At 45.1% G+C, this 27,467-nt stretch overlaps 1 protein-coding gene and 1 long non-coding RNA gene across 5 annotated transcripts in view; one reads left to right on the top strand and one right to left on the bottom strand.

The window, feature by feature from the left end:
* Positions 1–236: 236 nt before the first annotated feature.
* Sall2 (spalt like transcription factor 2) overlaps positions 237–27,467 on the bottom strand; it is a 35,784-nt gene continuing 8,553 nt past the window's right edge. Inside the window, exons 2-5 of one of the 4 annotated variants that reach the window (XM_063236910.1) lie at positions 20,776–20,805; positions 16,928–16,997; positions 14,800–15,837; positions 237–4,790 (exon numbers count right to left, since the gene is read on the bottom strand). In XM_063236910.1, the coding sequence (XP_063092980.1) occupies positions 1,840–4,790; positions 14,800–14,872 (3,024 nt within the window). In that variant the 5' untranslated portion in view covers positions 14,873–15,837; positions 16,928–16,997; positions 20,776–20,805 and the 3' untranslated portion in view covers positions 237–1,839. Of the gene's footprint in view, positions 4,791–4,989; positions 5,124–5,157; positions 5,377–14,799; positions 15,838–16,927; positions 16,998–20,775; positions 20,808–27,467 lie in introns of those variants that run through there. The other 3 variants (XM_023567053.2, XM_005005655.4, XM_023567052.2) reach the window with 3 other exon arrangements.
* LOC134473241 (uncharacterized) lies at positions 5,458–26,509 on the top strand. Its single transcript, XR_010043383.1, has 2 exons — positions 5,458–6,384; positions 19,882–26,509. It is a non-coding gene; the product is annotated as an uncharacterized LOC134473241 (long non-coding RNA).

Below are 27,467 nucleotides of genomic sequence, written 5' to 3'. Positions count from 1 at the left end.
AGTGGGCAAACCCCTACCTTTGGAGGACACAAACTCCACAAGAAAAAGTTTTCCATGGGGAAATGATGTTCACTGGGGGTTGTTTTAAGACAAGGCTGAATAAACTATTTCAACACCATATGTTCAGCTTTGGCAAGAGATGTAGGTGGGAAGGGAATCTCCATGTTCAGGAATGCCTGTATCACTCCCCAGCTGGCTACCTAGGGTAGGAAATAAAACACACATGCACACACAAATATTTGGCCAAAATGCCTTTAATGATACAGGGAAAGACACTAGTATCTCCTGTCTGCTCTTGACATTTCACTATGTTAGGAAGCACTGGAGCCACTCTTGTCCTTTGGAGAAGTGAACATCAGTCAACAGCAAAACTCTCACTTCTCCTCAGAACTCCAGTTCCAAAGATCCTATATTAAGAGTAAACACTACACCTCATTGTAAGACAGACAGGCAGAGATGAACACCCGAAGCTTGTCTCTCCCCAAGTCTGGGCACCTAAGAACCAGACAGAGGCAAAGACGTAACCTTCAGTCCATGATCAGGCAAAAGGGGAGAGAAGGGACCTTGAGAGACAACAATGAGGAACATACAAAGGGTCAGGGAATAAAAGCGGGCATTTATTTAAAACTAGAAGCACACTAGGGCCAGGAAATCCCTCACGACTCCTAGTGCACTGCTGTACACTATGTCACTATCAGCCCAGAAGAATATTCATGAGAATGTTCGCATTATAAGAATGCCAAGTCCCTTCCCTTATATCAATGCCCATTTTCCAATCGCAGATTCCCAGCAAGCCCTACATTTTAGCAACATGTCTCAGCTCTCTGACATTACTTCATCAACCAGTGTCACTCACAAAGCTCATTTAAGAGACAAACCAACTTCCCAAATAGGAGACCTCTTGGCAAGAAATCTGCTGGTTTCCCCTGCTGAGAAGCAATGATAAACAAGAAGCTGGAGAAGTCCTGGCACAATGATCAGTCAACACAGTGGCCTTGGTGTGACTGTGAAGGTGTCTGCTGGAAAGAGCTCTGTGACCTTTATTTGTCCTTATCTCCTTTGGTTGGGACACCAACTCCTGGAACATCTTCATTCCCAGCACCTCCTGCAGCAAGAGGTGGGAGGAGGAATGTGTGATGTCATTTCTTTCCTAAGATGGGATTTTAATGCACTGCTTCAAGTTCAGGAGACTGAAATAGAAGAGGGATTGTCTTTTCCTTGGCCTCTCTGGGTCCTGTTTTTGGAGTCACCTTCCCAGCCACAATTCCTGGACTAAACAACACTGGTTATGCCAGGTCTGAAGTGGTAATGGGGGTAAAGCTGGAGCTCCAGGGCTTGGCATGCAGGCCATGTGACAAGAAAGCAGTGTACTGTTGCAGAAATGTGGGGAAGCCACCCCTGCCAGCTGGGCAGGAAGGTCCTGGGACAAGCAGTCCTGCAGCGTCAGCTGGTCACCAGTGAGAGTGGCGCTGGGCCCTTTGGAAACAGGTGCCAGTCCCTTTGACCCCAGAGCTGTGGGTCCAATGATGGGTGCTTAGGTGCACCTGCCAAAGGAAAAGGAAGAGGAAAAAGAGAGGGCTTCCTTCAAGAATGGAAAAGCTGTAGAAGACAATCTACTTTCCTCAGGGAGAAAGAATAAAGAAAGGAGAATTCCTTAGGGGGCCATCCCTATGTAAGGACAATTTCCAAGCTAAGGGACTAGGGAAAAGCCACTAGAGACACATCATGTAAGAACTCAGAGAAAAAGACAATAAAGGTTCATAAATCTTGGAGGTCTTTCTATGGAGCCTTCAGCTTCTGCACCCTGCGTCAAAGGGTAGCAGGTACAAAAAAGCAGGCTCATGGGATCGTGGGATCATCTTTCCGAGGGAACGGAGACAGCCCTGGGGAAGTGATGGAAGGGGAACAGCCAGGGACCAAAGAAAGAGCAGCGATATTCTGAGGGCCATGAGGAACAAAGGGCTGTACCTGGTGGTGAGCCAGCAGCATATGCTTCTTGAGAGTGGCCCTCTCGAGGAAGCCCTGCCTGCAAAAAACACAAGTGAAGAGTGGCCCTTCCTTGGGGTGGGTCTTCTGATGCTCCTCCAGAGCCACCTGGCTAGGAAAGGCCTGGCCACATATTTCACAGGCCTTTCGGCCACTGCTCTCTCCGGGTTCCTTTCTCATGGCTTCCTGCAAGCTCAGCTCCTCCACCAAAGGCGTGCTGGCACCTCCCCCTTCTGGGGTGAGTGCTGTCGGTGGCGGGCTTGAGCTCCTCTCCGGTTTGCTTCCCTCTTCCAGACTCCCTGAAACATCACTGCTCACTGGCTCCATCTGCTGGGGTTGATCCAAACTGTCAGCCAGTGGTGGAGGTGGTGGAAGAGAAGCCTGCAGAACAGCTTTCTGGTTACAGTCCATCTCCTTCCCAGTGGCTGCTGCTGTCACTGTTCCCACCTCCTCCTCCGCCCCAGATGCCTCTTCTGAGTCACCTCGAACTGATATGGCCTTCTCACCTCCACTCTCTGAACCTCTTCCTGCCAGGGAATCTTCATCGGTCACATCTTCCTCCTCCTCCTCCTCTTCCTCCTCCTCTTCAGACAACTCTTCTGGTGAGGGTTGCTGTGACTGCTGCTGGGTGAAGCTCCCTGCCCCTGAGGCTGTACACTGCTCCGAGCCATTCTCCTGGGCAGCTCCTCCACCCTCAGGAACTGTGGCAGCACCATTGGGGATCTGGCCCCCCAGATGCATCCGAACATGCTGCTGCAGAGTGACAGCATTAGTAAACTTCTTCTGGCAGATGGGACAGGAGTTCTGGGCCCGGGCGGCTGGACTAGCTTTATGGCCCACAAAATGTGCTCGCAGATTGCCCCGGGTAGAGAAGGCTCTGCCACACACTTTGCATTTGAAGGGTCGCTCACCTCCATGTTGACCATAATGCAAGCGTAGGGCCCGAGGGCAGCTCAGCACCCTGAGGCAGATGACACACTGGTTGGGTCCAGAAGAGGCTGAGGATGAAGGTGCAGGGGCAGAGGTGGTGGGGGCTCCAGCAGCAGGAGAGGCCACTGCCACAGCTCCTTGCCGATCAATCTTCTCTACCAGTTGCTGCAGCTTTGACGTCTCTGAGGGTGAGGCTCCCAAGGGCTCCAGCACATAGGGGAAAGGGAAGCTGCCAGTGGACTTGAAGTGATTAGTAAGCAGTGCCCAGCTTGGTAGCGAAGTCACCAGCTTACTTAACTGCATCCGGGTTGCTGCGCCACTTTCTGCCACTCCACTGATGGTTGAGCCCTCATTGCCTGGGGGAGTGTTTTCATCAGCCTTATTCTTGGGTTCCACTGCTTTCATGAGCACGAACTTATTGAAAGCAGGGAGCCCAGGAGCTGTGACTGTGCCCGCACCGGTAGAGAGCAATGTCAGGCTCTCTGTGGCACTGAGGGCTGTGGTGGAGGCCACCAGAGGCTTGCGTTCCACACCTCCAGCTGGTGTGGCCACCTCCTCTTCAGCCTTCTCTGGTGGCACAGACATGCCATAGGGCAGACCACTGCTGGTAATGACATAGTCTAGGTGCTCTGGCACTGGATGTGGGTTCATCTGCACGTGCGGGTACTTCTCTCGATGCCGGTGGAAGTGCACTTTGAGGTTGCCTCTGGTTGTAAATCGGTTCCCACAGACATTGCACTTGTAGGGCCTTTCACCCGTATGGGAACGAAGATGGATCTGCAGGGCACTGTCACTTCCGAATACTTTGGCACAGAAGCGACATTTGTGCCTTCCACCAGGCTTCTCTAAGGGACCCATCACTTCCCCATAGCTCAGCTCGCCACTTCCATTCTTTGGCTTCAGGAGCCCAGGGGAGGCAGTAGCCTCAAGGCCTCGGGCTGTCCCGAGGCACTGAGCTGCCAACAGTCCTGTGCTGCCTGGGAAAGCCAGATGAGGTGAGGCCATCAACTGATCCGTGCTGCCTGTCAGGGCTGAGGAGGGCGTGGGGGCAGGTTTGTGGCTTCGTCCAACTCCTCCAGCAGAGAAGGGGTGCTGGGACCCCAGTGGGTGGTAAAGGTGGAAGAAGGCTTGCTTTGGTGCTTCTGCCCCTGAGGTGGAGGAGGAGGAAGAAGGGGCCAGCGTCTTGCCAGTCTGCACAGGCTTGATAGGGCTGAAGAGCGGCAGCAGGGGCTTGGTGGAGGAGGATGGCCCAGTCCCAGGCAGCTCTGAGGGACTGGCAGGGGACCCCGCGGACTGGCCTAGGGAGCCCAGCAGCAGCACTTGACGGCAGATCTGTTCAGTCATTTGCATTTGATGGATTTGGCGCTGCTGCAGGACTCTCAGCTCTTCCAATATCAGGGGGATGTTCAGGTGGCCGCTGCCTGCTCCTGGTGGTGGGGGTGGGGGCGGGGGCGGTGGTGGTGGCGGAGGGGCCGGAGTAGATTCTGGAGGTAATGGGGTTGCTCCAAGCTTGGGACTGGCCAGGACCAGGCCCCCGCCTCCCCCAGCCCCTGTACCAGCCGCAGCAACTAGAAAGTGTCCTGAAGATTCCTCTCCTCTCCGATCTTGGCTCCAGGCGGGATCTATGGGCCCCGAGGACCCGGAATCTGGGGGGTTGCTGTGCTCTGTATCCATGACCTGAGCACTACTGTGGCCCTCAGGCCGGGGTTCAGAGGCAGCAGAAGAGTTGTTGGGGTTCTCCTGGCCCCCAATGATCACCATTACAGGAGCGTCAGTAGAACATGCGTTCTGGTGGGCGAGGAATTCAGCCGGGTCAGTGAACTGTGCGCAGCATTTGGCACAGACCTGGGGGCGGTCCCCCTCGGCAGCATCACCTGGGGAAAAGGAGAGAGAGCATGGGTGGTGCGGTGGGGTTGGGGAGCCAAGGCTTTAATTAACAAGCAGCCCAGTAACCGCTAGCTATAGCTGGGGATAAGGAGACGGCTCACAGTCAGGCCATGCACAAGGCTGCAGCTCAGAACTGACCCGAGAGGACGCAAGACACCCCAGCACCCGCCAGCGGAGGGCACGCACCCGCGACCTCTTCTTCCACTGCCCTCCTCCGTTTCCGCCCCAGGGAGTGCGAAAGGGTGAGAGGCCGGCCCGCGGCACCAGTCACACACTGCATCCCGCCCGCTGGAGGTCCTCGCCCCGCCCGCGGCCCTGCGCCCCACTGCCTCTCCGAGTCCCACCCTACCGCACCTCCGAGCTCCGCAGGCTCCCCGCAGGGCCCCCCGAGACGAGAGCTTCTGGTGGCGTCGTGCGCCATGGTGGCGACGGAAGCGAAGGAGGGCCAGGCAGAGGAGGAGACAATGGGTATTAGGAGTGGAAGGCGGCCGTGGCCGCCGGGGCTGCAGCAGCCTCTGCACCCAGGGACCCAGACTGCGGAGCCGCAGATCGGCGGTGGCGGGGGCAGGGAGCGGGCGGAGGGGGAGGGGACCTCGGAGTCGCGAGGAGGGGTGGAGCCGGAGCGAGAAAGCTGGGAGAGGGGAGGTGTGGTGGGGAGAGCGTGGGGAGGAGCTGCTGGGGAGCCAGGCCAGAGCGGGAGGAGGTCGAGGCCGGGAGCACTCTGGGAAGGTGGGGATCGGAGCCCCCGGAGGGCTGCCCGGAGCGCGGGGACAGGTGCGGGGAGCCTTGGTGGCGCCCACCTCTCTGCGTCCTCCGCCAGCTACCCCCCGTCCCCAGATGTCTTGGCCCAGGTCTATCCCCGCCCCCCAGCTCAAGGGGCACAGTGGGAAACGTAGCCCTGCTCAATGGAGCTCGGCGATAGGCTTCTTTTATTTTTCTTTGGGTAAAGGATCCGCTGAGCCTGGAAAACGTGGATGCCAAAAGGGGTAGTTTGATCTCTGCAGAGGTCTGAAGCCAGAAAGGGAGAAGCCCAAAACATCCTCTCTTCACCAGCAAACCACTAAAATGCTCCCAAGTTTTGTCTTGTCGCCCTCACTTCCCTTCCCACACTACCCCCATCCCTCGCCACAAGAAGTTTCTCTGAGTGGGCGGCTGCTAGGTAGAATTTCTAAGGAAGTCATTTCAGGACTCCTTCGCCAGAGCTCTAAGCCTTCTTCTCCCGCAGCGCGCGCAAGCTGCTCCGTGGCTCTCTAGGCCTGGACCTCAACTCTAGAGTGTACGCTAGAACCTGTCTCCAGCTTAGTGTCCTCTTCTATCCTTTTCCTGCTCTGTCCACCCGAGAAGCACTGGCCTACGCCCCTCTACAGGACGGTGGTGTAGGGAAAGGTTAGCTTGCACGAGCCTAGGGAGGCCCACCCAGCTCTGGCCTGGGGGAGGGGAGCTCCTCCTGAAACAATAGGAAAATGTGGTGGCAGCCACCAGGTTCCAAAGCCCCTTTCAGCCCCAACCTGATTTGAATGCCTGGGAGTGACTCACAGGGGCCAGCTCACCTCCGTGGAGGCTGATTCCCATACAATGACGGTAAGTAGGCATCCGAGCCAGGTATTCTGCATTCCGTTTCTTTTGAAATGAATCTGAAAGGGGTTGTTTCTCTCTTCCTGAAATCCTTAATCTTAAATGCAGGAAGTAGCCACAGGGCCTTGGTTTTGCGGTCATCATCAGGTTTTGTGGGCATCAGTAAACCCACCTTTTTGGCGTGGGGGGATTGAACCCAGAGCTTTTACACTGAACTACATCCCCAGCTCCCACCACCTTTTCTTATTTTTCGACAGTTTTAGTCCCTAAATTGCCCGGGCTAGGGTCAAATTTGCAGTCCTCCTGCCTCAGCTTCCTGAGTGCTAGGATTCCAGGCTCGTGCCTCTGTACTGTTGTTAACTCAATTCTATTTTTGCCTGATGGGTAAACTGAGGCATAATGGTTTTTGTGTAAAGTACAAAACTACAGCTGCACAAAATAATACTGTGGGAACAAAAACTTGAAACATTTTTGACAAATAATATTAATGAATATATGATTTTTTTTTAGTTCGAAGGGTCCTAAGTATTATTATTTACATTGTGAATAGTAAAATAATGAAAGTAACTTTAAATACATAAACATTAAAGATGCAATCTGTTTTTCATGTTGTTTGTTAATCTAATTTTTTTTTTTTTTTGGCAGTACTAGGGTTTGAATTCAGGGCCTTTGCACTAAGCTACATCTACAGTTTTTTTAAATTTATTTACTTATTTTTGAGACAAGTCCTCACTAAATCTCTAAATTGTCTGTGATGAATTTGAATTTGTGAGCCTCCTACCTCACTCTCCCAGAGTGCTAGGATTACAGCATGTGGCTTCCTGCCTGTCTTTTTTTAATTGTTCCTTTGTTTTGTTCTCCTCCTGAGAGTTGAATTTAAGGCCTGATGGACTGGTCATCTACCACTGAGCTCTAACCTCAGCCCCACTCTTACTAATTTCTGAGGTAAGAACTTGCTTAGTATCATTGGCAAATGTCAAAGATAAGTAGTCTTTTTGGAGGAGAGCTAACAACCTTATTAAAATATTAATAACGACTACTTTACTTTCAACATAAATTTTGCCTGTCTTTATAAACTGAAAACTTTTTTTTTTTGTCTTCTTGAGACAGGTTTCACTATGCAGTTCTGATTGGTCTTGAACTCTAGGCCCAGGCTGGCCTAGAACATGCAGTGATTCTCCTGCTTCCGCCTCTCAAGTGCTGGGATTATGGGTGTGAGTCACTACATGAATCTTACTGAATTATATTTTGACACTTCAGATAATCTTAAGGATTTTAGCATTGTGAATCACAGCTCCCATACAGATGGGCTCTGTACTTCTAGGCCCTTACAAATGAGGGGGGCTGTCTGCTTAATTATGGAAGTCACAGGTTTCCCTACAGACAAGGAACTGGAGCTCAGAGAGTGACTTTTCTGGGTCCAGGGCTCTCCAGGGCTTTTTTAGGCACTTCAACATTGTTTGGCTTCCCTAGAGCTAGAGAAAAGGATGCTGTGTGGCTGGCTCCTGCCTGCCGTTTGCACTCTGGCCTCAGTAAGGGAGAAGGAATCAGATGGAGACTTTCTACTGGGCATTTGTTAATTAGCATGGAACATTTGATATCCAGTTGCTGTTTTGTCAAGTCTTCTGACAAGAAAAGAAATCCTTTTCTTTTCATCTTCTCCTAGGAAACACTGTCCCCTTTCTTGCTCTTTAATGAAAAGAGCTTTCTGATGCGTAATCTGATCTGCACTCTTCTTTAAGGTAAATTTAGTCCCCGGTGAAAGGTGAGGGATCAACAGCCACCTGTAAGAGGAACCCTACACTTCCCAGCACTTTACACTCACTGCCTATGCTGAAAAGGGGACAGGATTCTTATGCAGATTCGAATAAAATCACAAACATAGGAACCAACTAGGCTGGTAATGTGTCCCTAGATAGCAGATCAGGTGAAGTAATGGGTCAAATGCAAAGTCTGGGATGGATGCAGGACCAAGACCTGGACATGTTTGTTTAAATTCACAAAGAGCTGAAATGACAAAGAAAAACAAAACAGGGTAACTTTCCCTCTGGCTCTGGTGCCCCATCCAACTAAGGCTTCAGGCTTGAGATGACAGGAAAACAGAAGAGAAAACCAGAGGTGGGTCCAAATGTCTCAGAGCCCTATGTTTGAACAATGGTTCTCAAATTTTGCCGTCCTTTAGGATTAACCCTAGAGCTCTGAAAATTCCTGATGTCCCAGTTGGGGAGGATGTAGTTCAGTGGCAGAATGTTAGTTTTGTATGTAAGAGTCCTGGGTCTAATCCCTAGCATTGTTTAAAAAAAAAAAAATTTCTGATGTTTTGGGCAGGAGAGGTGGCTCAGTGGTAAAGCACTTGCTTCACGTAAGGCCAAATTCCCAGCACACACACAAAACAAAACAAACAACAGAAGTATACATAGAGCCACACATGCAGGCACATGCCTGTAATCCCAGTACTTTGGAGGCTGAGGCAGGAGAATTGCCGCATGTTCTAGGCCAGCCTGAGTTATAAAGTAAGTTCAACACCAGCCTGAACTGCATAGTGAAATCTTGTCTCAAAAAAGAAAAAAACAAAGCAAACAAAAAACCCAAACACACAATGTATAGCCAAGGATGAGAACTGCAGTATTAGAAGGTTGTCTTTCCCATCAAACCTTCCACCCTGCTCCTCACAATCCTACCTGAGGTAAACCTGGCCAAATTGATGACAGGAGCCAAAATCCTCAGTGCTCAGTCTTTCCCCCAGGCTGCCTCTCTATTCTGTCTGCAACCATGCTTTAGCTCTGTGGCACTCTTTCCTGATAAGAATTTGCTTCCTTGAACAACAGATTTTGATATCATTCACACCTGTGTATTTAAACAACTATATTGTTTTTCCCAGCAAATGTACATCTTTAGCATTTTAAAATTTAAATTGAAAACAGCCATATTTCTAATTGTAAGATGAAACACAGAGGAAACAGCATACTATGTAACTATGTGCCTGAGCTTATGTGTTGTTAGCATTGGGCCAGCACTAATTGGTAGCTTTCAGAACTGTAAATAAATTGATTTTCTAACTGTTGTTAAGTTCACTTCTTAGAACATCCCGTCTTCGCTCTCTCACTCCTCTCCCTTCAATGTGCACACACAAGCCTTTGCCAAACCATATTAATACAGCCAAACCTATGTCTACTGGGTAGCGCAGTAGACTTAGAGGCATGAAGATTTGCAACATACCTATTGCTAAGTGAGAAAAAAATACTTATTGCCTAAATAAGACTTAGGTCAAATATCAACAAAGGTTTTTATGGACTTTTTAAAAAATAAAAAGACTCAGGTGGGTCCAGCACTCTGAGGCAGGAGGATTGCAAATATGGAGCCCAGCCTGGGCAATTTATCAATTTAGACTGTTTCAAAAGGGTGTGGGGGACGATAGGGATGCAGCTGAGCACAAAGGCCCTGGGTTCAATCCCCCATGGTGAGGTGTGGGAAGAAAAGAAGAAAAAAGATTTAGACTCGAGTTATAGACCTAGCCCTTTCTCATTTCTGTGATCTTGGGAAAGTTTCTTAATCTCCATAGGCTAAGACTTCTTTAAAATATGAGGTACATGGGGCTGGGGATTTAGCTCAGCGGCATAAGTGCCTGCCTCGTAAGCAGGCAGTCATGAGTTCGATCCCTGGTACCGATAAAAAGCGAAAAAGACCAAAAAAAAAAAAAAAAAATGAGGTACAAACTGGGTGTGGTGGTGCTCACCTGTCATCCCAGCTGCTCCTGGAGGCTGAGGCAGGAGGAATGCAAATTGGATTCATTCTGGGCTACTTAGTGAGAGACCCTGTCTCAAAAAATAAAAAAGGATGGGGATGTAGTTCAATGGTAAAATGTTCCTTGATTAAATCCTCAATACTGCAGGAAAAGTGGGGTACAGCCACAAATGGAATAAAATTCTGATAGCTGGGCTTGGTGGCACATGCCCATAACCCCAGCACTTGGAAGGCAGAAGCAGGAGGATTACTGAGTTCTAGGCCAGCCTGAGCTACATAGTGAGTTCAAGGATAGCCTGAACACTATGTAGTATGACCCTGCCTCAAAAAACCCTACTACATGGGCTGGGGATTTAGCTCAGTGGCATAAGCACCTGCTTGGAAAGCACACGGTCATGAGTTCAATCCCCAGTACAAAAAAAAAAAAAAAAAAATTAACAATAAAGGGGCTGGGGATTTAGCTCAGCAGCATAAGCGCCTGCCTTGCGGGCAGGCAGTTGTGAGTTCAATCCCCAGTACTGATAAAAAGAAAAAAGACAAAAAAAAAAAAAAAAAAGAAAGAAAGAAACTACCAGGGAACATGGGGAAGGGAAAGTGGGAAATTTCTGTTTAAAAGATGTAAGAGTTTCTGTTTGATGATGAAAAAGTTCTGGAAATAGAAGGCAATGGCTACAAACATGTCGAATGCCCCTAAAGTGTACACTTATAATGGCCCACTTTGTCAGTTTTGTTATGCATATCTTTCTATAATGAAAGTTTTAATTTTTTTTAAACTGAGGGATGGGTAAACCAGATAATGCAGAAGCAGAAGGCTCAGGGCAGAGGATTTAGCTCAGCGGCATAAGCGCCTGCCTGGCAAAAGTGCTAGGTTGTGAGTTTGATCCCTGGTACCAAAAAAAAAAAAAAAAAAAAAAAAAAGAAGCAGAAGGCTCAGAGTTAGAAGCCAGGCAGGGTAAGATTGTGTCTTAGAAAAACAAGTGTGTGAAGTGGGATACAAATAGGGGAATTAAAGGAATAAATGAGAGTTAAAGCAGTAGTGGCTAGCATTGTGCCAGAACATGTCACAAATATTAGCCATGAATGTTATTATTTGATGGAAAGGTTGCCCAGGGTCAATGAGGTCTCGTCTGAATGAAGACCAAGTTTCCTGCTTTCTTATTCAGTGCTCTATCCAGACCTGAGCTGCTTTCTATCTGCCCAGAAATGTGTCCTTCTGACCCTTACCCTGGGAAGAGGACACATTCAGCTGAATGAGCCCAGGGCCCAATATTCTGGGTGATGACATTGAATCCTCGAAACTATTTTTGCCTTCTTTTCCCTTTTGCTGTTCTTGCTGTCTGCCAACTTCCATCTAAAGTACTCTCTTCTCTCCCGCTAGATCTGTTTGTCGTGTCCTGGTTTCTCCTCACTAAATATCTGGGTTTCTGATCGTTTCCTTTATTTCCCAGATGTACTAGTTTGCATTTTCCCCAGTTACATCCCTCAAGCTCTCTAATTCAGATTTCTAGACTCTGTGGCAGGGGGAGTGATTTTTCCTCCTTGCCAGAGTTTTTAAGTACACTATTCCTGCTCATCACTTATGTACAATAACTATTCTGTTAGGCTTTGGTGGTATGGTCAAAAACAGAGCTGAAAAACAGGTTTTTCAGACTGTTTCATGGTGCTAAATCATTTAAAAAGGTCAACACTTGCTTTTTATAGATGATAAACACTGCTTAAAATAAGGCCAAAAACTTGAGAGCTTTAGTGGCATTCTAGGCTACTGAATAGGTCTGCTGATAGTAACTATAATGGCCATAATATCTAAGGCGTACAAAGGGCCCCTAAGAAAAGCTCCCACTGCCTGTCCCCTTTTCCTTACTGAGAATTGAACTCAGGACCTCCTATAGGTTAAGCAAGGGCTCTCCTACTGAGCTACACTCCAAGCCTCTTCCTACCTAATTTGAGGCCATGCTCTGTGATAAATAAGTCAGAAGCTGACCAAGTAACTGTCAAGGATTCTGTGTAAAGGATAATCCAGGGCCTCATGCATACTAGACAAGCATTCTGCCATCAAGCCACACCCCCATTCCTTATAGGATCTTGTCTATAAAGTGGAGAAAGTAATTTGTATATTTGTCAGTTTATAAGGGCAGGAAGAAAAAGCTGCGTGTGGTGGCACACTCCTGTAATCCCAGCACTTGGGAGGCTGAGGCAGGCAGATCATTGCAAGTTGGAGACCAGCCTGGGCTACAAAGTGAGCCTAAGGCCAGCCTGAACTGCATAAAGAGACCCTGTGTCAAAAAGACCAAAAAAGCAGCCGGGGATTAGCTCAGCAGCATAAGCACCTGCCTTGCGGTTGTGAGTTCGAGCCCCAGTACCAAAAAAAAAAAGACCAAAAAAAAAAAACCCCCAAAACAAACACACACACACACACACACACACACACACACACACACACACACAACAGGGAGAAATTTTACATGGGCACTACAAATTGCAGATGAGACTGAATGAAATTTCAGGTCACAAAAGTAGTCAAGGTGTTTTACTTTCAGAGGACTTCTGATGAGAAACTCCTGAGTAGGTGTTCTCAAGGGCACCTCTTAACAAAGGTTACAGTGCTTTCTGACACCCTGCATTTATTTACTTTTGCTCTCCATAACTCACAGGCAAAATATCACTGAAATTTGTTGCTTCCACTGGATTGAAGCCTTTATTATTTCTACGGCAACAGTTTTGTGGTAGCACCCCCTTGTGTCTGTACCTCCACCCCCGTGTCCATGTTCCCAAGAGGGAGCTTTGTCTCAAAGGGCTTGAAAATCCATTTGGAGCAGCTGCTGAATACCCTTTTGACTGCCTCGCAGAAGATATTTCCTCCGCTGGGGTATAGGGACCTGGGGAGCAGATGGAAGGAAGGAGAGATTTCTTTGGGGACTGGGGGTGGGTGTTCAGCATAGTTCCACAATTGAGCCAGCAGGGGAGCAGAGCTATGAGGCAACTCTCCTGCTCCAGGGGAAGTCTCCCGTAGTGCGCACCGGAGGAAACATCCGGCGTATAGCAGCATTAAGGAGGGTTAATGTGTCTCAGGAGGGAAGGAGGCCGCCACCACGGAACCTCTAAACATGGGCGCAGTGGGGGTTACAGTGGAGCAGCAGCTCGCTGCGCCCTACTCCAAACTTAGCACCTCTGTTAAGGTTGTTTGTTGGAGTCCCGATTGGACCTGAAGTCATTTTTTTTTCACAATGAGTAGAAATTAAGTTTAATCCATGACTAGTTTTAATCACTGCATATACACCACTCTGGAGGTTTTCATGGCACCTGCCTGGTGAAGAGAGGCTGAAGTTTGTCAAGAGGCTCCTGATCTTTGGTCTTATTTCCGGGGATCGAACTCACGACTGCCTGCTTGCAAGGCAGGCGCTTATGCCGCTGAGCTAAATCTCCAGCCCCTTTTAAAATGGATTTTTTTTTTGTCTTGGCTTTACACATAATTAACTTATTTCAATTCTCACACCCTAATGAGGTAACTAATATAATCATCTCTAGTTTACAGATGAAGAAACTGAGGCAGACAGGCAAAGTCAGGATTTGACTGGAAGCCAGTCCTATAAATCTCTGATCACTTGTGCCTGACCCAATGCTACATTATTGTATATCAATAGTTGACCCCTGAGCCAAAACTCCTAGACTTTCAGTGTGCACAGGTAGCCATACCACTGACAAATATACCCAAAGCTTGCTCGACGCTGAGAAGTACCTGGGCACTTGCAGGAGATATTGATTCCTAGACCCCAGTTTAAATTTACTCACAATTAAGCAAGTTGGCAAAGCCCTGATTTATTGGGACAAGCAACATCATCCCCGAACACCTGGAAACCTGAGTTCTTGTCTTGATGCTGCCTCTTTCTGTTTCTAAGGCTGTGGACAATGTCACTTCCTAATATCCTCCCCACTCTATTTGGTATCTGCTCTTCATTTACTGAAGCTTACAAGAGTGCATATAATTTTCCTTCTCATAAAGAAAGTGTTGCTTAAAACACATACACAGTAATATCCTTGCAAGATGAAATGCATATATTAACTTATGTTAACTTGCATTTTTTTTTTCGTTAGCTTGACCTCCCTTGAAACAAACCTAAACTCCTCTCGCAGACCCTCCTCCATTCCGCCCTGCAGAGGACAGAGATCCACACCCCAACGGGCTGTGTTCTGACCGACATTAGCTTTCACTCTCGCTCCCTCTGGGAGCTCTGATCCGCTCTCAGCTCAGCCCAACAATGAGAAACTTTTTTCTCTTCTCCCTCAGGGGAACCTTCACGTTTATCCAATTCATTCTCTTGCAACCCAACTCTCCAGAAAGAGGGGGGAGAATCCCACCCCTAAGAGACGGGTCTTCAGGTCTGAGGACGTTACCTAGCAACGGCACAAAGACCTGTGAGCAAAGGGGGACCTGGGGAGAAAACTCTTGGGTGGGGATACAGAGCAGTTTGAAAACTCCATTTCATCCAGAGAGAAACAACGAAAACACAAGCAGAATGAACCCGAGGGGACTTTTCCCCAGCACAGGTCATCCCCTCTCTCCCAGCGATTGCATCTCCCCCGCCCGGGCTCGCTGGTGGCCCAGGTGCCCTCCCCTGGCCCCGGCCTGACCCCCGCGGGCTGGGACTCCGGGGCCCCCCAGCCCTCCCCAGCACCCACCGTTCTCAGACGCTCGGGGACCTTCGCAGTCCGAGATTAACTGTTGGGGTTTCCGCTGCTTTCGCCGAGACATTCCCGGGTGGAGAAGTGGGAGAAGGAGGGGCAAGGCTCACTTAGGCTCCACCGGGGTGACCTGGTCCGGGCTCCCCCTTGGGTCTGAAGCCAGCGGATGCCTCTTCCCCCCAGTGCAAATCACTCTGAGCAGAGATGTTCTCTTTCCTCAGAGACAGACAGACTCTCTCTGATTCTGTTCCTGACTCTCTCAATCTCTGCAAGTCTTTAAAGGGGAGACGCCCCCTTTTTTTCTTCAGCTTCTTCCCTACGCTTCTGCAGCTCCCATTGTAAAAGCAAAAATCCTAATCTTTCCGCACACTCTTTTCTTTTGTACTGCTGAGGAGAGGATTTAACCCTCTCCTCCCTGCCGGGGCTCCTGCCTCTCCCGTGCTGTCTTTCAGAGATTACCCATTTGTTTTCCTAACTCCTCTTCAACAGATTTGCAGTGCCTGAGTCCTCTCCTAACTGCCTGTTTGACAGTGTGGATGTTTTAGAGGTAACGACTAACAATTTTCTGGTATATCCTAGATACAAGGCAAGAAAGTCAGCTCTCTGTAAATATTGAGTAAAGACAGGCATTAAAATAAGTGCACAGTTTTGGATAGTTTATATGGTATTTTCATTTATGTGACATGTTTAACATTATAGCGTTGAGATTAGCACGGCAGGTTTAGCCTCTTTCTGTTTTTAGGGGATTCCTTTATGGGGATCAAAAAAACCTACAGAGATCCTAGGTTCCACAGCTATGATAGAACTGAGAGTGGAACACAGGTGTGTATTCCATGCTGGTAAAGATACAGTACGCCATTAGACTGCTAGCATGAAAAAAAAAGATGAAAAACACTTGGTGTTATGAGCTGAGGCAGGAGAATCCCAAAACCAAGCCTGGGGAACTTAGCAAGACCCTATCTCAAAATACAAAACAAAAAAAGGTCAAGGATGTAGGTGAAGTCAGGGTGAAGAACCTGAGCTCAGTCTCCAGTACTGCAAAAACAACAAACAAAAAATGATTGATCTTAATGATTTCATTTACACCAGGTTTTATTTATTTACTTATTTAAACTTTTTTTTTTTTTGCTACTGGGGAATGAACTCACAACCTCACACTTGCCAGGCTGGCACTTATGCCACTGAGCTACATACCCAGCTGATTTCACTTACAATAGCAACAGGATTGGTTGCTTTACATGTCTCTCAGTCCTGTTCAGTTCCCATAGATAAAGGGGTGTACCTAAGACTATGGAGGATGAGTTCCTGGGTTTCCCAGGGCAAAACCTGTAAGGAGGCACTTTTAGCTGAATATAAAGGTGCTTTCCAACAGTGTGAAAGACTAATGACTTGTGATGTCTCTCGAATATGTTCACACAGAGGCCAAATAATTGTTCAAGATTCTGTGTAAAGGATTTTCTTGTGGATATAAAAGATTTTTTTGTGGCTATGAAACTGGGCCTCTACACATTCCTCCATCTTTACTGGGCTGCCTGAGTAGCTCAAGGGGTAGACCACTTGCCCAGCATGCATGAGGCCTTGAACTCAATCCTTCAAACCAAAATACACAAACAAACTACTCTACCTCTGCAAATATCATTTGAGAAACCACCAGGTATCTCCAGCTCAGCCTGCATACTAAGGGTCATTTTATTGTTTTTCAACTTTTTTTTTTCTTTATTGAGGTCCTGGGGATCAAATTGTTCTTTAACTCCTGACTATGCTGTTTTTTTTTTTTTTTTTTTTTATCAGTACTGAGGATGGAACTCAGGACCGTCTGCTTGCAAGGCAGGTGCTTATGCCGCCGAGCTAAATCCCTAGCCCCGACTATGCTGTTCTTGACCTGAATTAGAGTAATATTGGGCTTCTGGGCACAAGCAATGCCAGATATATCCACTCTTTTAGCTGTAATGCTTGGGTTCCCTTCTCTTAACTTTATGTGCCTTTAGTTTGCAAGCTGAGGCAAGAGAGCACCTGGAACATTCTCAGGTGGAAAAGTGGGACTTATTTTTCCTCTTTTTAAGTTCAGTCATGTAAATCTCCGATGGCTGTCTTCAGAGAAAAAGGAAAGCAAAACAAAGCTCACAGTATGGGGGGGCACTTTGGAAGGTTTTGCATTTCTTCTCTTCTGCAAGTCCAGGATACTGTGGCAAATCCTAAGAATAGGAGAGGAAGACAATAGATGCCTCTGTTAGTGGCTGAGGCAGGTTTCCCACTATTTTTTTTTTCTTCAGGGCTGAGGATTGAACCCAGAACTTCACACTGGGTAGGTGAGTGCTCCACCTCTGAGCTACACTCCCAGCCTGTAGGTATGCACTTCTAAAGAGATTTAGGAAGCACTCTGGTCTCTGCTTTGGAATTCACACAATATTCATTATTTTTCCAGATCTTTGCTGTCAGGATGCTGGATGACTCTCTCACCTCCATTCTTGGAATGCTTATACCTGAAGTGGTCTAATTAATTATATTAATTTTTCTGTGTAGAAAAGTGCCATTATTAACTACTGGGCTACTTTAAATGAAATGGGGCTGTCGAAGCCAGGAAAGCTTCTAATTCCTCAAAAAAAAAAATATATCCCACTGCTCCCATCATGTATGTTTTATGAGGAAAAATAAAAGAGAGAAGACACATAGCTTTGTGCTCTTGTCAGAAGTCTATGAAATCTGTAAGGGGCAGACTTCGAGGTCCCATGTTGCTTTGCTACGTCTTGGCTGTCTTCATCTTTTCCTATGTTTTCTCTCGCCTCCTTCCTGGCTTTATTGTGAAAGGAAGGACTCTTTCCCCTCCTCTCCTTTCTTCCGCCCTCCCCGTTTACCATTTTTTCCCTTTTACCTCTCCACTGTGGCCTCTTGACCTCCCCACAGAGTTACAAAAGTAGAATCCTTGAAGAGATGCTGCTGTGGGAATGTTAATGAGCCTTTCCCACAAAGGGGCAAAGACTCTACTTCACTGAGTTGGAAAAAAGCCCCTTTGAAAAGGGGTTTCTGTGTGTGGTGAAGTGAAGAGGGGAGAGGAAGGAGAGAGGGAGGGAAAAGAGAAAAGAAGAGAGGGAGAGAGAGAGCGAGAGAATAAAATGGGGGATGGGAAGAGTCAGAACCACAAAATATTAGCACAGAAATTTTCTTATTTTCCTTCTTCAGTTTGTGATCTAATTATTAGAAATATTCTATGGTCTTTTGACCTTGTAACCTAAGGGCTTAATTCCCAAGAAACTGAAGAACCACTTAAGGTCATTGGAAATAATTAAAGGATAAGAAAACCAGGATTGGCTAACAGTACTGGTGAGGTGTTTATACCGTGGAGTCAGTTGCTGATCCAGACCACCTGAGAATAAAACGTGTCTACGGGTTAGTTAAAATGAACATTAAAGTATTTTGGTGTCAAAATGAAAACCTTAAGGGCTGGGAATGTAGGTAGCTCAGTGATAGAGCACTTTGCTAGCATATGTAAGGAACCTGGGCTTAATCCAATCCAGCAGTACCAAAACAAAATAAAACAAAACAAAAAATTAAATTCTTTAAAAAAAAAAAAGCACAAACATGTTGTTGTTTTTCTGTTACAGTGAATCAATTGTTTCATTTACTGCTTTGTGGTATCAGCAAACCACCCAATTAAAGAAGCCAGGAACTGTAAGATGTAGAAGGTTACTGAATGGGGTGGGGGTGGGGAGGAGCCAGTGGTGCCAATTCCCAGGTGCTGGACTTTCCTCTGCACCTGTGTTTGCCATGCACTGTATTTACCTGAGAGTTCATGGAGAATTCATATTCCTGAGTCTTTGCCATCAACACAGGTTTTCTGGGGCTAAGACCGAAGACTTTAAAACAATCTACGAATTGGTTCTTATGCAGAGTCAAGTCTGAAACAATTGGACTGGCCTGATGGTTCCTAAACTAGGCCTTAAGTTCCTAGGGACTGCAGTGTTGTTGGAAAAGAAGCCCTGTACACATGAGCCCAGCCCCACTGTTGATTGAATAAATAACACACTTTTCAAGTGAAGGTGCTACAGCTGGCTGAAAGTTTATTGAAGTTAAGGTTGACACACTTTTTAGCTATTTAAAAGGATTTTTAAACTCATGGTCAGTTTTGCCCTAAAAGTGAAACTACAGTCATGAGGGGTTCCAGGAAGCTTTTTGCCATTTCTCTCACTGCTTCTCTCAGGACAGAACTCTGCTCATAGCATTCTGCTTTTTTTAGTTTGCTTATAGATTTATGAAGTCATTTCTTCTACCTTTCAAGGAGTTAGAGTCCTTGATTTAATTGCAAGAGAATTAAACTAGGAATCTAGAAAAACATTTCTATTGATAACCGTAATGGTATATTGGCTGTTGTATATTCTGTGTGTCAGGCCCTTTGAATACATAATGTCAACTTACCGTTTTTTTTTTTTTTTTTGTGGTATCCGGGATTGAACTCACGACTTTGCATTTGCCAGGCAGGCGCTTATGCCTGCTGAGCTAAATCCCCAGCCCTCTCAATTTATTCTTAAAGTAACTTTGCAAAGCACTATATACTGTAACCCCCATATCACACATTCAGAACACCCCACTTTATGAGTAAGGAAACTGAGGCTTAGAGAGGCAAACTGGCTATCTTGCTCAAGGTCTCATAGCTGGTAAGTGGCAAGGTTGAAATTTCCCTAAAAGATGCTTGATTGGACAGTCTAAAAGATGAAATTTTAGGGGCTGGGGATTTAGCTCAGCGGCATAAGCACCTGCCTTGCAAGCAGGCGGTCATGAGTTTGATCCTTGGTACCGATAAAAATGAAAAAGACAAAAAAAAAAAAATGAAATTTTGGGCTGGGGATATAGCTCAGTGGCCTAAGTGCCTTCCTGGCAAGTGCAAAATTGATTCCTGCTACAAAAACAAAAAAAAGTTTACACAGCGTAAAAGATGAAATTTCCCTAAAAGATGCTTGATTGGACAATGTGACACTTTCTGCTGATTTTTGACCTCTTTTAAGGTTCTTACTTTCTGGCTAAAGACTTGGAGGATGACATAGTTTCTTTTGCATTTTTTTTAATGGATTTTTTGTTTTTCAGGTTTGGTGCTGAGGACGGAACCCAGGGCTTCCAGCTTGCTAGGCAAGTGTTCTACCACTCAGCCAAGTCTCCAGCCCCGAGGATGACAAAGTTTCAACATCCAAAGAAAATCAGAAGATTTGCAAGGAACTACGTAGAGTAATAATGGTTCTTAGAATTACATATACTGTCCCATGTTCTTTGTCTTGCCAGCATTAAGGTCACAAGGCAACGAAGGGTAGGGGAAAGTGCTCCTTGCGAAAGTTTGCTAAATAAGAAAGCCCTGGCCAAGGAGCCTGGTCTCAGGAGCTGGTTTCTGCCCAGCCTCTTTCAGGTGGCTGTTGCCATGGTGTTTTAGGGGCAGAGGGGAGGAGTGAAGATCAAGGAGACTCTTTCAGGCTGAATCTTGTCCGGTGTTGCTTTTCAGAGTTCGTTGTGTTAAGGACAGCAGGAATTTAAATACCTATGGGGGAAGGTTGGAGCGTATTTGTTGTGCTTCTCCTCGTTTGTTTTTCCATTCTCATTGCTCCTATACGGGAAAGCCAAAGCTCCTGTTATGTACAGGAGAAGCGGGAGGAGGAGGGTTGGGTGGGAGTGGGAGAGAGAGAGAGGGTGAGTGTCAGGGACACATTATAAAGACAATTTGTTAAATTCATTTTTTTTTTTTTTGTCTTTTTCATTTTTACCGGTACCAGGGATCGAACTCATGACCGCCTGCTTACAAGGCAGGTGCTTATGCCGCTGAGCTAAATCCCCAGCCCCTACAATTTGTTAAATTCTGCAGATCCTCAAGATGGGCATTAGAAAGATGATCAGACAGATACAGTCAGAAGAGAGGGGACAGTGAGAAAGGCCACGACAGCAGTCAAGAGGAAAGCAGAGGGCCGGGATATAGCTCTGTGGCCAAGTGCTTACCTGCCAAGTGCAAGGTCCTGAGTTCAATTCCTGTTACAAAAAAACAAAACAAAACAAAAAACACAGCACATCAGACTGACAAGAAAGAAAGATTTCAGTAGCAGAAACAAGTTTTTGGAGGGACTGGAATTACTAAAGGAACTACGTCAGAAACTATGAATAATATTCAGTTAATAGAATAGAAAGAACCTTGGGGGAACAGGTGGCACCTAGGACTTTGGAGCGGGAAGGGACCTTCAGGATCATCTCCAAATCTCACCTTTCAGATAAGGAAACTAAGACCCTGAGAAGTCAAGTGATCAAAAAAGGCTCTCTGGAAGCAGATCTTATCTGAGAAAATTGTTCTCCTACCACATCATGAAACTGGAGAAGAAACAGGGCAAAATGAGTGGGAGGCCAAGGATAAGTAAAAATGAAAAGCTAGATCTTAATTTAGTAATCCTCTCTAGAGTTTATGAACTTTTTTCTAAAATATTGTGTTCTTAGCAACCAGTCCCAGTTGGATAACTTCATGCGAGGGTTTTTAGTCAGATAATTTGTTACCCAGTTTTAGACGCTATTCCAATGATCACTCTGTGATTTATTTAAGCACCATCTTCCTCCTCCTTCTCCACTTGCTTTTTTAGGTGCTCAGGCTCAACTCAGGGCCTTAGTGCCTGTTAGATAGGCTCTACCACTGTGGTATACTTCACCCTCAGTCCTGAGAATATTCTGATGATTTTTATTAATTTTTAATTATATTTTTAAAATATATATTTGTTTTAGAAATTTTTTAATTTATCAATTTTGAACTTACAACATAACCTCTAATGACACCTTTTTTTTTTTTTTTTGGTACAGGGATTGAGCTTACAACCTCGTGCTCGCCAGGCAGGTGCCTATACTGCTGAGCTAAATCCCCAGCCTTTCTAATTTATATTTTAAGTGCCTATCCTTTTAATATGCTCTTGGTGCAATTTATTTTTTCACAAGTAGTTTTTGGGCACCTTGTATGTGCCAAGTTCCTAGCATGCATAGGAAATACAAGTATATTAATGATACAGGTATTTTAAAATTAATTAATTCTACAAAGTGAGCTCAAGGCCAGCATGAACTGCATAGAGGGACCCTGTCTCAAAAAAGGCAAATAAATTAATTAATCCAGTCGTGCTGGGGGTTGAGCCCAAGAGTTTTGCCACTGAGCTACATCCCTCGCCTTCCCACACACATTTTTTTTTTATTATTAAATATTGGTATGCAAATGAATGAGTTTCATTTGGGGCAGGTTTTTGTATGCATGTAACATAATTTAATCACTCTTTTCTTTCCCAATACCTGCAATCAAGCATTAAGATGCCTCTAAACATGTTCCTGTTGCTGTGGCTATTCTGGCTCTTTTGTGTTTCCATACGAATTTTAAGATTGTTTTTCTAGTTCTTTGAGGAATGACATTGGTAGGTTGATGAGGAGTACATTGAATCTGTAGATCACTTGGTAAGTCTAAGTATGGCCATTTGAGCAATATTACAGCTGCCAATCCATGAACATGGAAGGTCTTTCTTCTAGTGTCTTTTTCAAAGTTTTCTTCAGTGTTCTGAAAAAAAAAAATTTTTTTTTTTTGATACTGGGGATCAAACTCACTACCTTGTGCTTGTCAGGAAGGTGCTTATGCCACTGAGCAAATCCCCTGTCCCTGAAATTTTCACTGTAGAGGTCTTTTACCTCTTTGGTTAGATTTATACCTAAGTTGTTTTTCTTTATTTTTTTTTCTTTTTTTTACTTTTATGAGTTGTTTTTCTTAAAGCTTTTGAAAATTGAATTGTTTTTCTAATTTCTTTCCCCTCTAGTCTATTGCCAATGTATAGAAAATAAACTATTTTTTTAATCTTGATTTTATATTCTGCTCTAAAAGTCTTTTGGGGGTCTGGGGTATAAATCATGGGCCTAGTACCTGCCTGGCAAGCACGAGGTCCTGAGTTCAATTTCTAGTGCAAAAAAAAAAAGTGGACATCTTTGCCTCATTTCTGCTTTGAGAGGGAATGCTTTCAGCTTTTTCTCTTCTAAAATGATACTGGCAGGCCGGAAGTGGTGGTATATGCCTGTAATCCCAGCACTTGGGAAGCTGAGGCAGGAAGATTACCATGAGTTTAAAATTAGCCTGGGCTACCAAGTAAGTTCAAGACCAGCCTGAACTGCACAATAAAACCCTGTTTTTTTTTTTTTTTTTTTTTTTGGTACTGGGGCTTGACCTCAGGGCCTTAGCACTTGCAGTTGCCGGGCAGGTACTATACCATCCAAAACCCTATTTCAAAAAACAAAATGAAACAAACAAACAAGGGCTGGGGGTTTAGTTCAGTGACATTAGCACCTGCCTGGCAAGCATGAGGTCGTGAGTTTGATCCCTAGTACTGCAAAAGAAAAAAAAAAAAAAACCAACCCCCAAAATGGAGAAACCAAAGATGCTGGCTGTGGATTGATAGCCTTTACTCCTTTATTGTATGAGGAATGACCCTTCAGTGCCTGGTTTCTTCAGGCTTCCGTTATGAATGGGTGGATTTTGTTACTCCTTTTCCTGTGTCACTTGAGTTATCATGTGGTTTTTAGTCTTGATTTTATTTGTGTGGTATGTGACATTTATCAGTTTGCATATGTTGAACCATCCTTGTTTCTCCGGAATGAAGCCAACTTGATTGTAGTGTATCATCTTTCTAGTGTTTTTTGAATTCAGCTTGCGAGTATTTTATGAGGGTTTTTGCATCTGTATTCAAGAATATGAGTCTATAGTTTTCTTTTTTTTGTTGTGTCCTTGATTTGTTTCAGTATCAGGGTGATGCTGGCCTTTCTTTTTCTATTTCATGGGTAAGTTTGGCCAGCACTCCTTTCTCCTTTAAAAGGGACTAGTGGGCTGGAACTATAACTCAGCAGCCCAGTGCCTACCTAGCAAGTGCAAGGACCTGAGTTCGATTCCCAGTACCAAGATAGATAAATACATATATAAGGGAGATTTAGCTCAGTGGCATAAGCGCCTGCCTGGCAAACAGGAGATTGCGAGTTCAATCCCTGGTACCCAAAACAAAACAAATGCTCCTCAGTTACGATCCACTATCTAGGGGCATTGAGTTGCTATGAATTTTGGGGTCAGGAATTCAGCTCGGTGGCATAAGTGCTTGCCTGGCAAGTGTGAGGTTGTGAGCTCAATCGCCAGTACAAAAAAAAAGGGACTGGCAAAATTGGCATGTTGGTTCCAGGTTTTTCTTTTGGGACAGTTTTTATTACTACCGCTTTACTCTCTCATTGCTTTTTGTTTATCTGTTTAGGTTTTCTATCCTTTTGGCTTAGTTTTGGTAGATCATATATGCCTAGAAATATATCCACTTCTGCTAGATTCTCCAATGTATCAGAATATAGGTTTTCAAAGCTGTGCCAAATAATCCTAGGATTTCAATGGTATCTGTTGTGATATGCTCCCTTTCATCTCCAGTTTTATTGACCTGGGTCTCCTTGTTAGTCTGGCTAAAGGTTTATAAATCTTGTTCACTTTTTGTAAAAGCCAACTCTGTTTAATTAATTCCATGCATTGTTCTTTTAGTCTCTGTCTCAGTAATTTCAGCTGTATCTTTATTGTTTCTTTCCTTTTGTTGGGTATGACTTTAGTTCTTGATTTTACAGAATGTTGAGGTGTATCATTAGGTTATTTGTTTAAGATCTCCCTGATTTTTTATATAGGGCCTCATCATTTTCCCTCTTAGAATGGCATTTACTGTATCATGGAGATCTGTTATGTTGTAGTTCCCTATGTATTTGATTCTAAGGGATTTTAAAATTAGCTCCCTGATTTCTTTGATGATCATTCAACAGTGAACTATTCTATCTCCAGCATTTGTATACTTCCTGTGATTTTTCCTGCTGTTAATTTCTAGTTTCATTCCGTCATTATGTGATAACATACACAAAATTATTTCAGTCTTTTTGTCAGGGCTTCCTTTGTTATATATTTTGGAGAATATTCTATGAGCCATTGAGAATGCGCATCTGTATTTGTTGGGTGGAATACTTGTAGCCATCTGTTAAGTGGATTTGATGAGTGGTTTAGTCTAACTTTGGTGTTTCTCTGTTGAGTGTTTGCCTAGGTGACCTATATATTGGTGAGAGTGGCGTACTGAAGTCATTCCCTGTTATTATATTGAGACCTATGTGGCCATTTATGTCGAGTAGAGTTTGTTCGTAGAGTTGGGTGCAGCTGGTGTTTGACACACATATGTTTAAGTGTGTTATGCTTTCTTAGTGGATTGTTCCCTTTGCCTATAGTGGTCTTCTTTGCCCCTCTGATTTTGTCACGCTGCTTTCATTATTCTTGCCTTGTTCCGTACTCTTGCCATTTAACTATAGTGTGATGTGGGGAGGTCCTTTTCCAATTGTGCCCCTTTAGGATTGCCTGTTTCTCAATGTCTTTTATATCTACAGGTCAGTATCTGCCCCCACATTTGGGAAGTTTATCTGTTATTATTCATTAAATGCATTTTCTGTACCATTAGTCTGAACCTCAGTGCCCTTAGTAAGTTTGGTCTTTTACCTGTGTCCCAGGCTTCTTGTATATTTGTTCATAATTTTTGGTTTTTCTTTCTTTCTGTCTGAAATAGTGCCTCAAGTGTATCAAGCCTTGAAATTCTGTCTTCTGCATAGTCCTTTCTATTGGTGAAGATGTCCACTGAGGTTTTTTTTTTTTTTTTTTTTTTTTTTTTCATTTGAGTTGTGCTTTTCATTTCTATTTGGTTCTTCTTTGGAGACTGTATTTATTGGGTTGGGGATGCAGCTCAGCAGCACAAGTGCCTACCTTACAAGTGCAAGGTCCTGAGTTTGATTCCTGGTACCAAAAAACAAAACAAAACAAAACAAAAGGAATCTCTGTTGAATTGTTCTCTTATATCCTGCATAAGAGAACATAGAGAGGGAATTTGGGAGAAATAAGCCTGCTATTCAGCAGAAATTATTTTTACCATCACTTAACTCCATCTTCACTTTTCAGAGGTCCGCCATTTTTCCAAAGCGCGTTCTCTCTCTCTCTTCTCTCTCTCTCTCTCTCTCTCTCTCTCTCTCTGTCTCTCTCTCTGTCTCTCGCTCTGTCTCTCTCTCTGTCTCTCTCTCTGTCTCTCTCTCTCTTTCTGGTACTGGGGGTCAGACTTACCCTTGCACTTGCCAGGCAGGCACTTATGCCTGCTGAGCTAAATCCTTGGCCTTCTGTCTCTCTCTTTAGGCAATGTGAGCTCCCACTACTAACTTTCCTTCCCTGCTTCCTCTCTCCCTTCCTCCCTTCCTCCCTTCCTTCCTCCTTCCTTCTTTCTTTTCTTTCTTTCTGAGGTAGGGTAGAAGAAATAAAGACAGAAAGGAGAAAGGAAAATCACAATTTTCAAATTGTACCTTAGAAACTGCAAATTTCTTGTGGGTGCAAATTTCCCAAGACTACAATGTTTTTCCTTCCCAGGCTACTCACTTTCACAGTCTTAATTTTTTTCTTTTTCTTTTTTCCCAATTCTTTAAAAATAAAATATATTTGACCTAAGCCTTTCACCTGTAAACTGAGCCCCTGCTTTTTTCCCTTTACTATAAATTCACAAATTCCACAGCTCTTCACTCCTAAGACTACATAAAAATTCCCAAACGCAAACCATAAAAAGCCTGTCTCCTGAATGCCCACTCTATTCTCCCTGAGTACTTTTAAATGCTGCCCAATAAACCTTTCTATGCCTCTCACTGATGCACCTGGCAAATGTGTTTCTGTCATGATAGGTAGATCCTACAACCTGGTCTACGGGTGGGTAATTGAGGACTTCACCTCATCTTCCTCATTTTAAGGAATTTCCATGGACTCCACTGTGTGACATCAGTTGGTGAGGCCGCTAGGGGTAAACCGAGGCATGCACTCTGGTAAATCCAATCAAGTGCTTTGCCTTTCTTTCAGCCTTTGCCCACTAATTGTGTAGCCTTCTCTTTCTGCAAACCTTGCAGCTTTCGTTGGTCAGTCTGAGACTCCCAAATCTATACAAAATGAGTGTTTGTACCTAAAAGCCCAGAAGATATGGGTCATGTTCTATCTCTAAGCAGAAGGGTAGGAGGAGTCAGGAGGTACACACTGGGGTCATGCAGTGGCCCCTCAGGAAGCCCCGCAGGTCAATCAACAAACCTTGCTCCTGGGTCAGATGAGGGAGACACAAAGACTGCCTGTCTAGTGTCTGGAATAGATTTTTCACATAGCAATGTAGGAAATAGTCTTTTCTTTTCTTTTTTTGTCTTTTTCCTTTTTATCGGTACCGGGGATCGAACTCACGACCGCCTGCTTGCAAGGCAGGTGCTTACGCCGCTAAGCTAAATCCCCAGCCCCAGGAAATAGTCCTTTTAAACACCTTTTTAAAGTACATGATGATTATATTTATTATGGGGAATTGGCATAGACACTTAACATCTTTTGATTCTTCTTTGCCCCTTACCCTTCTATGCTTTTCTGTATTTCCACTTCTTGGTCCCCTTCCTATTTGCAAAAGCTCTGTTTCTCTGTTTTTCTTTCAATTTTTTTCCATCTCCTTTCCTCCTTCTGTCTCTATCTTCCTTCTATCTCTTGATCTCTCCCCTGTGAGAAAGATTTGCCAACTTGCTATTGTTTAACCAGCCCTTTTAAAATTTATTTTTATTTTGAGACAAGATCTCTCTGGGTTACT

The sequence above is a fragment of the Cavia porcellus genome, unplaced genomic scaffold, assembly GCF_034190915.1.
Source record: "Cavia porcellus strain 051 isolate PalLab524CR breed Dunkin Hartley unplaced genomic scaffold, mCavPor4.1 scaffold_26, whole genome shotgun sequence".
In the NCBI taxonomy this organism is placed as follows: Eukaryota; Metazoa; Chordata; class Mammalia; order Rodentia; family Caviidae; genus Cavia; species Cavia porcellus.
The sequence above is the reverse complement of the archived record's forward strand: the minus strand, read 5'-3'. Positions and strand labels throughout refer to the sequence as shown.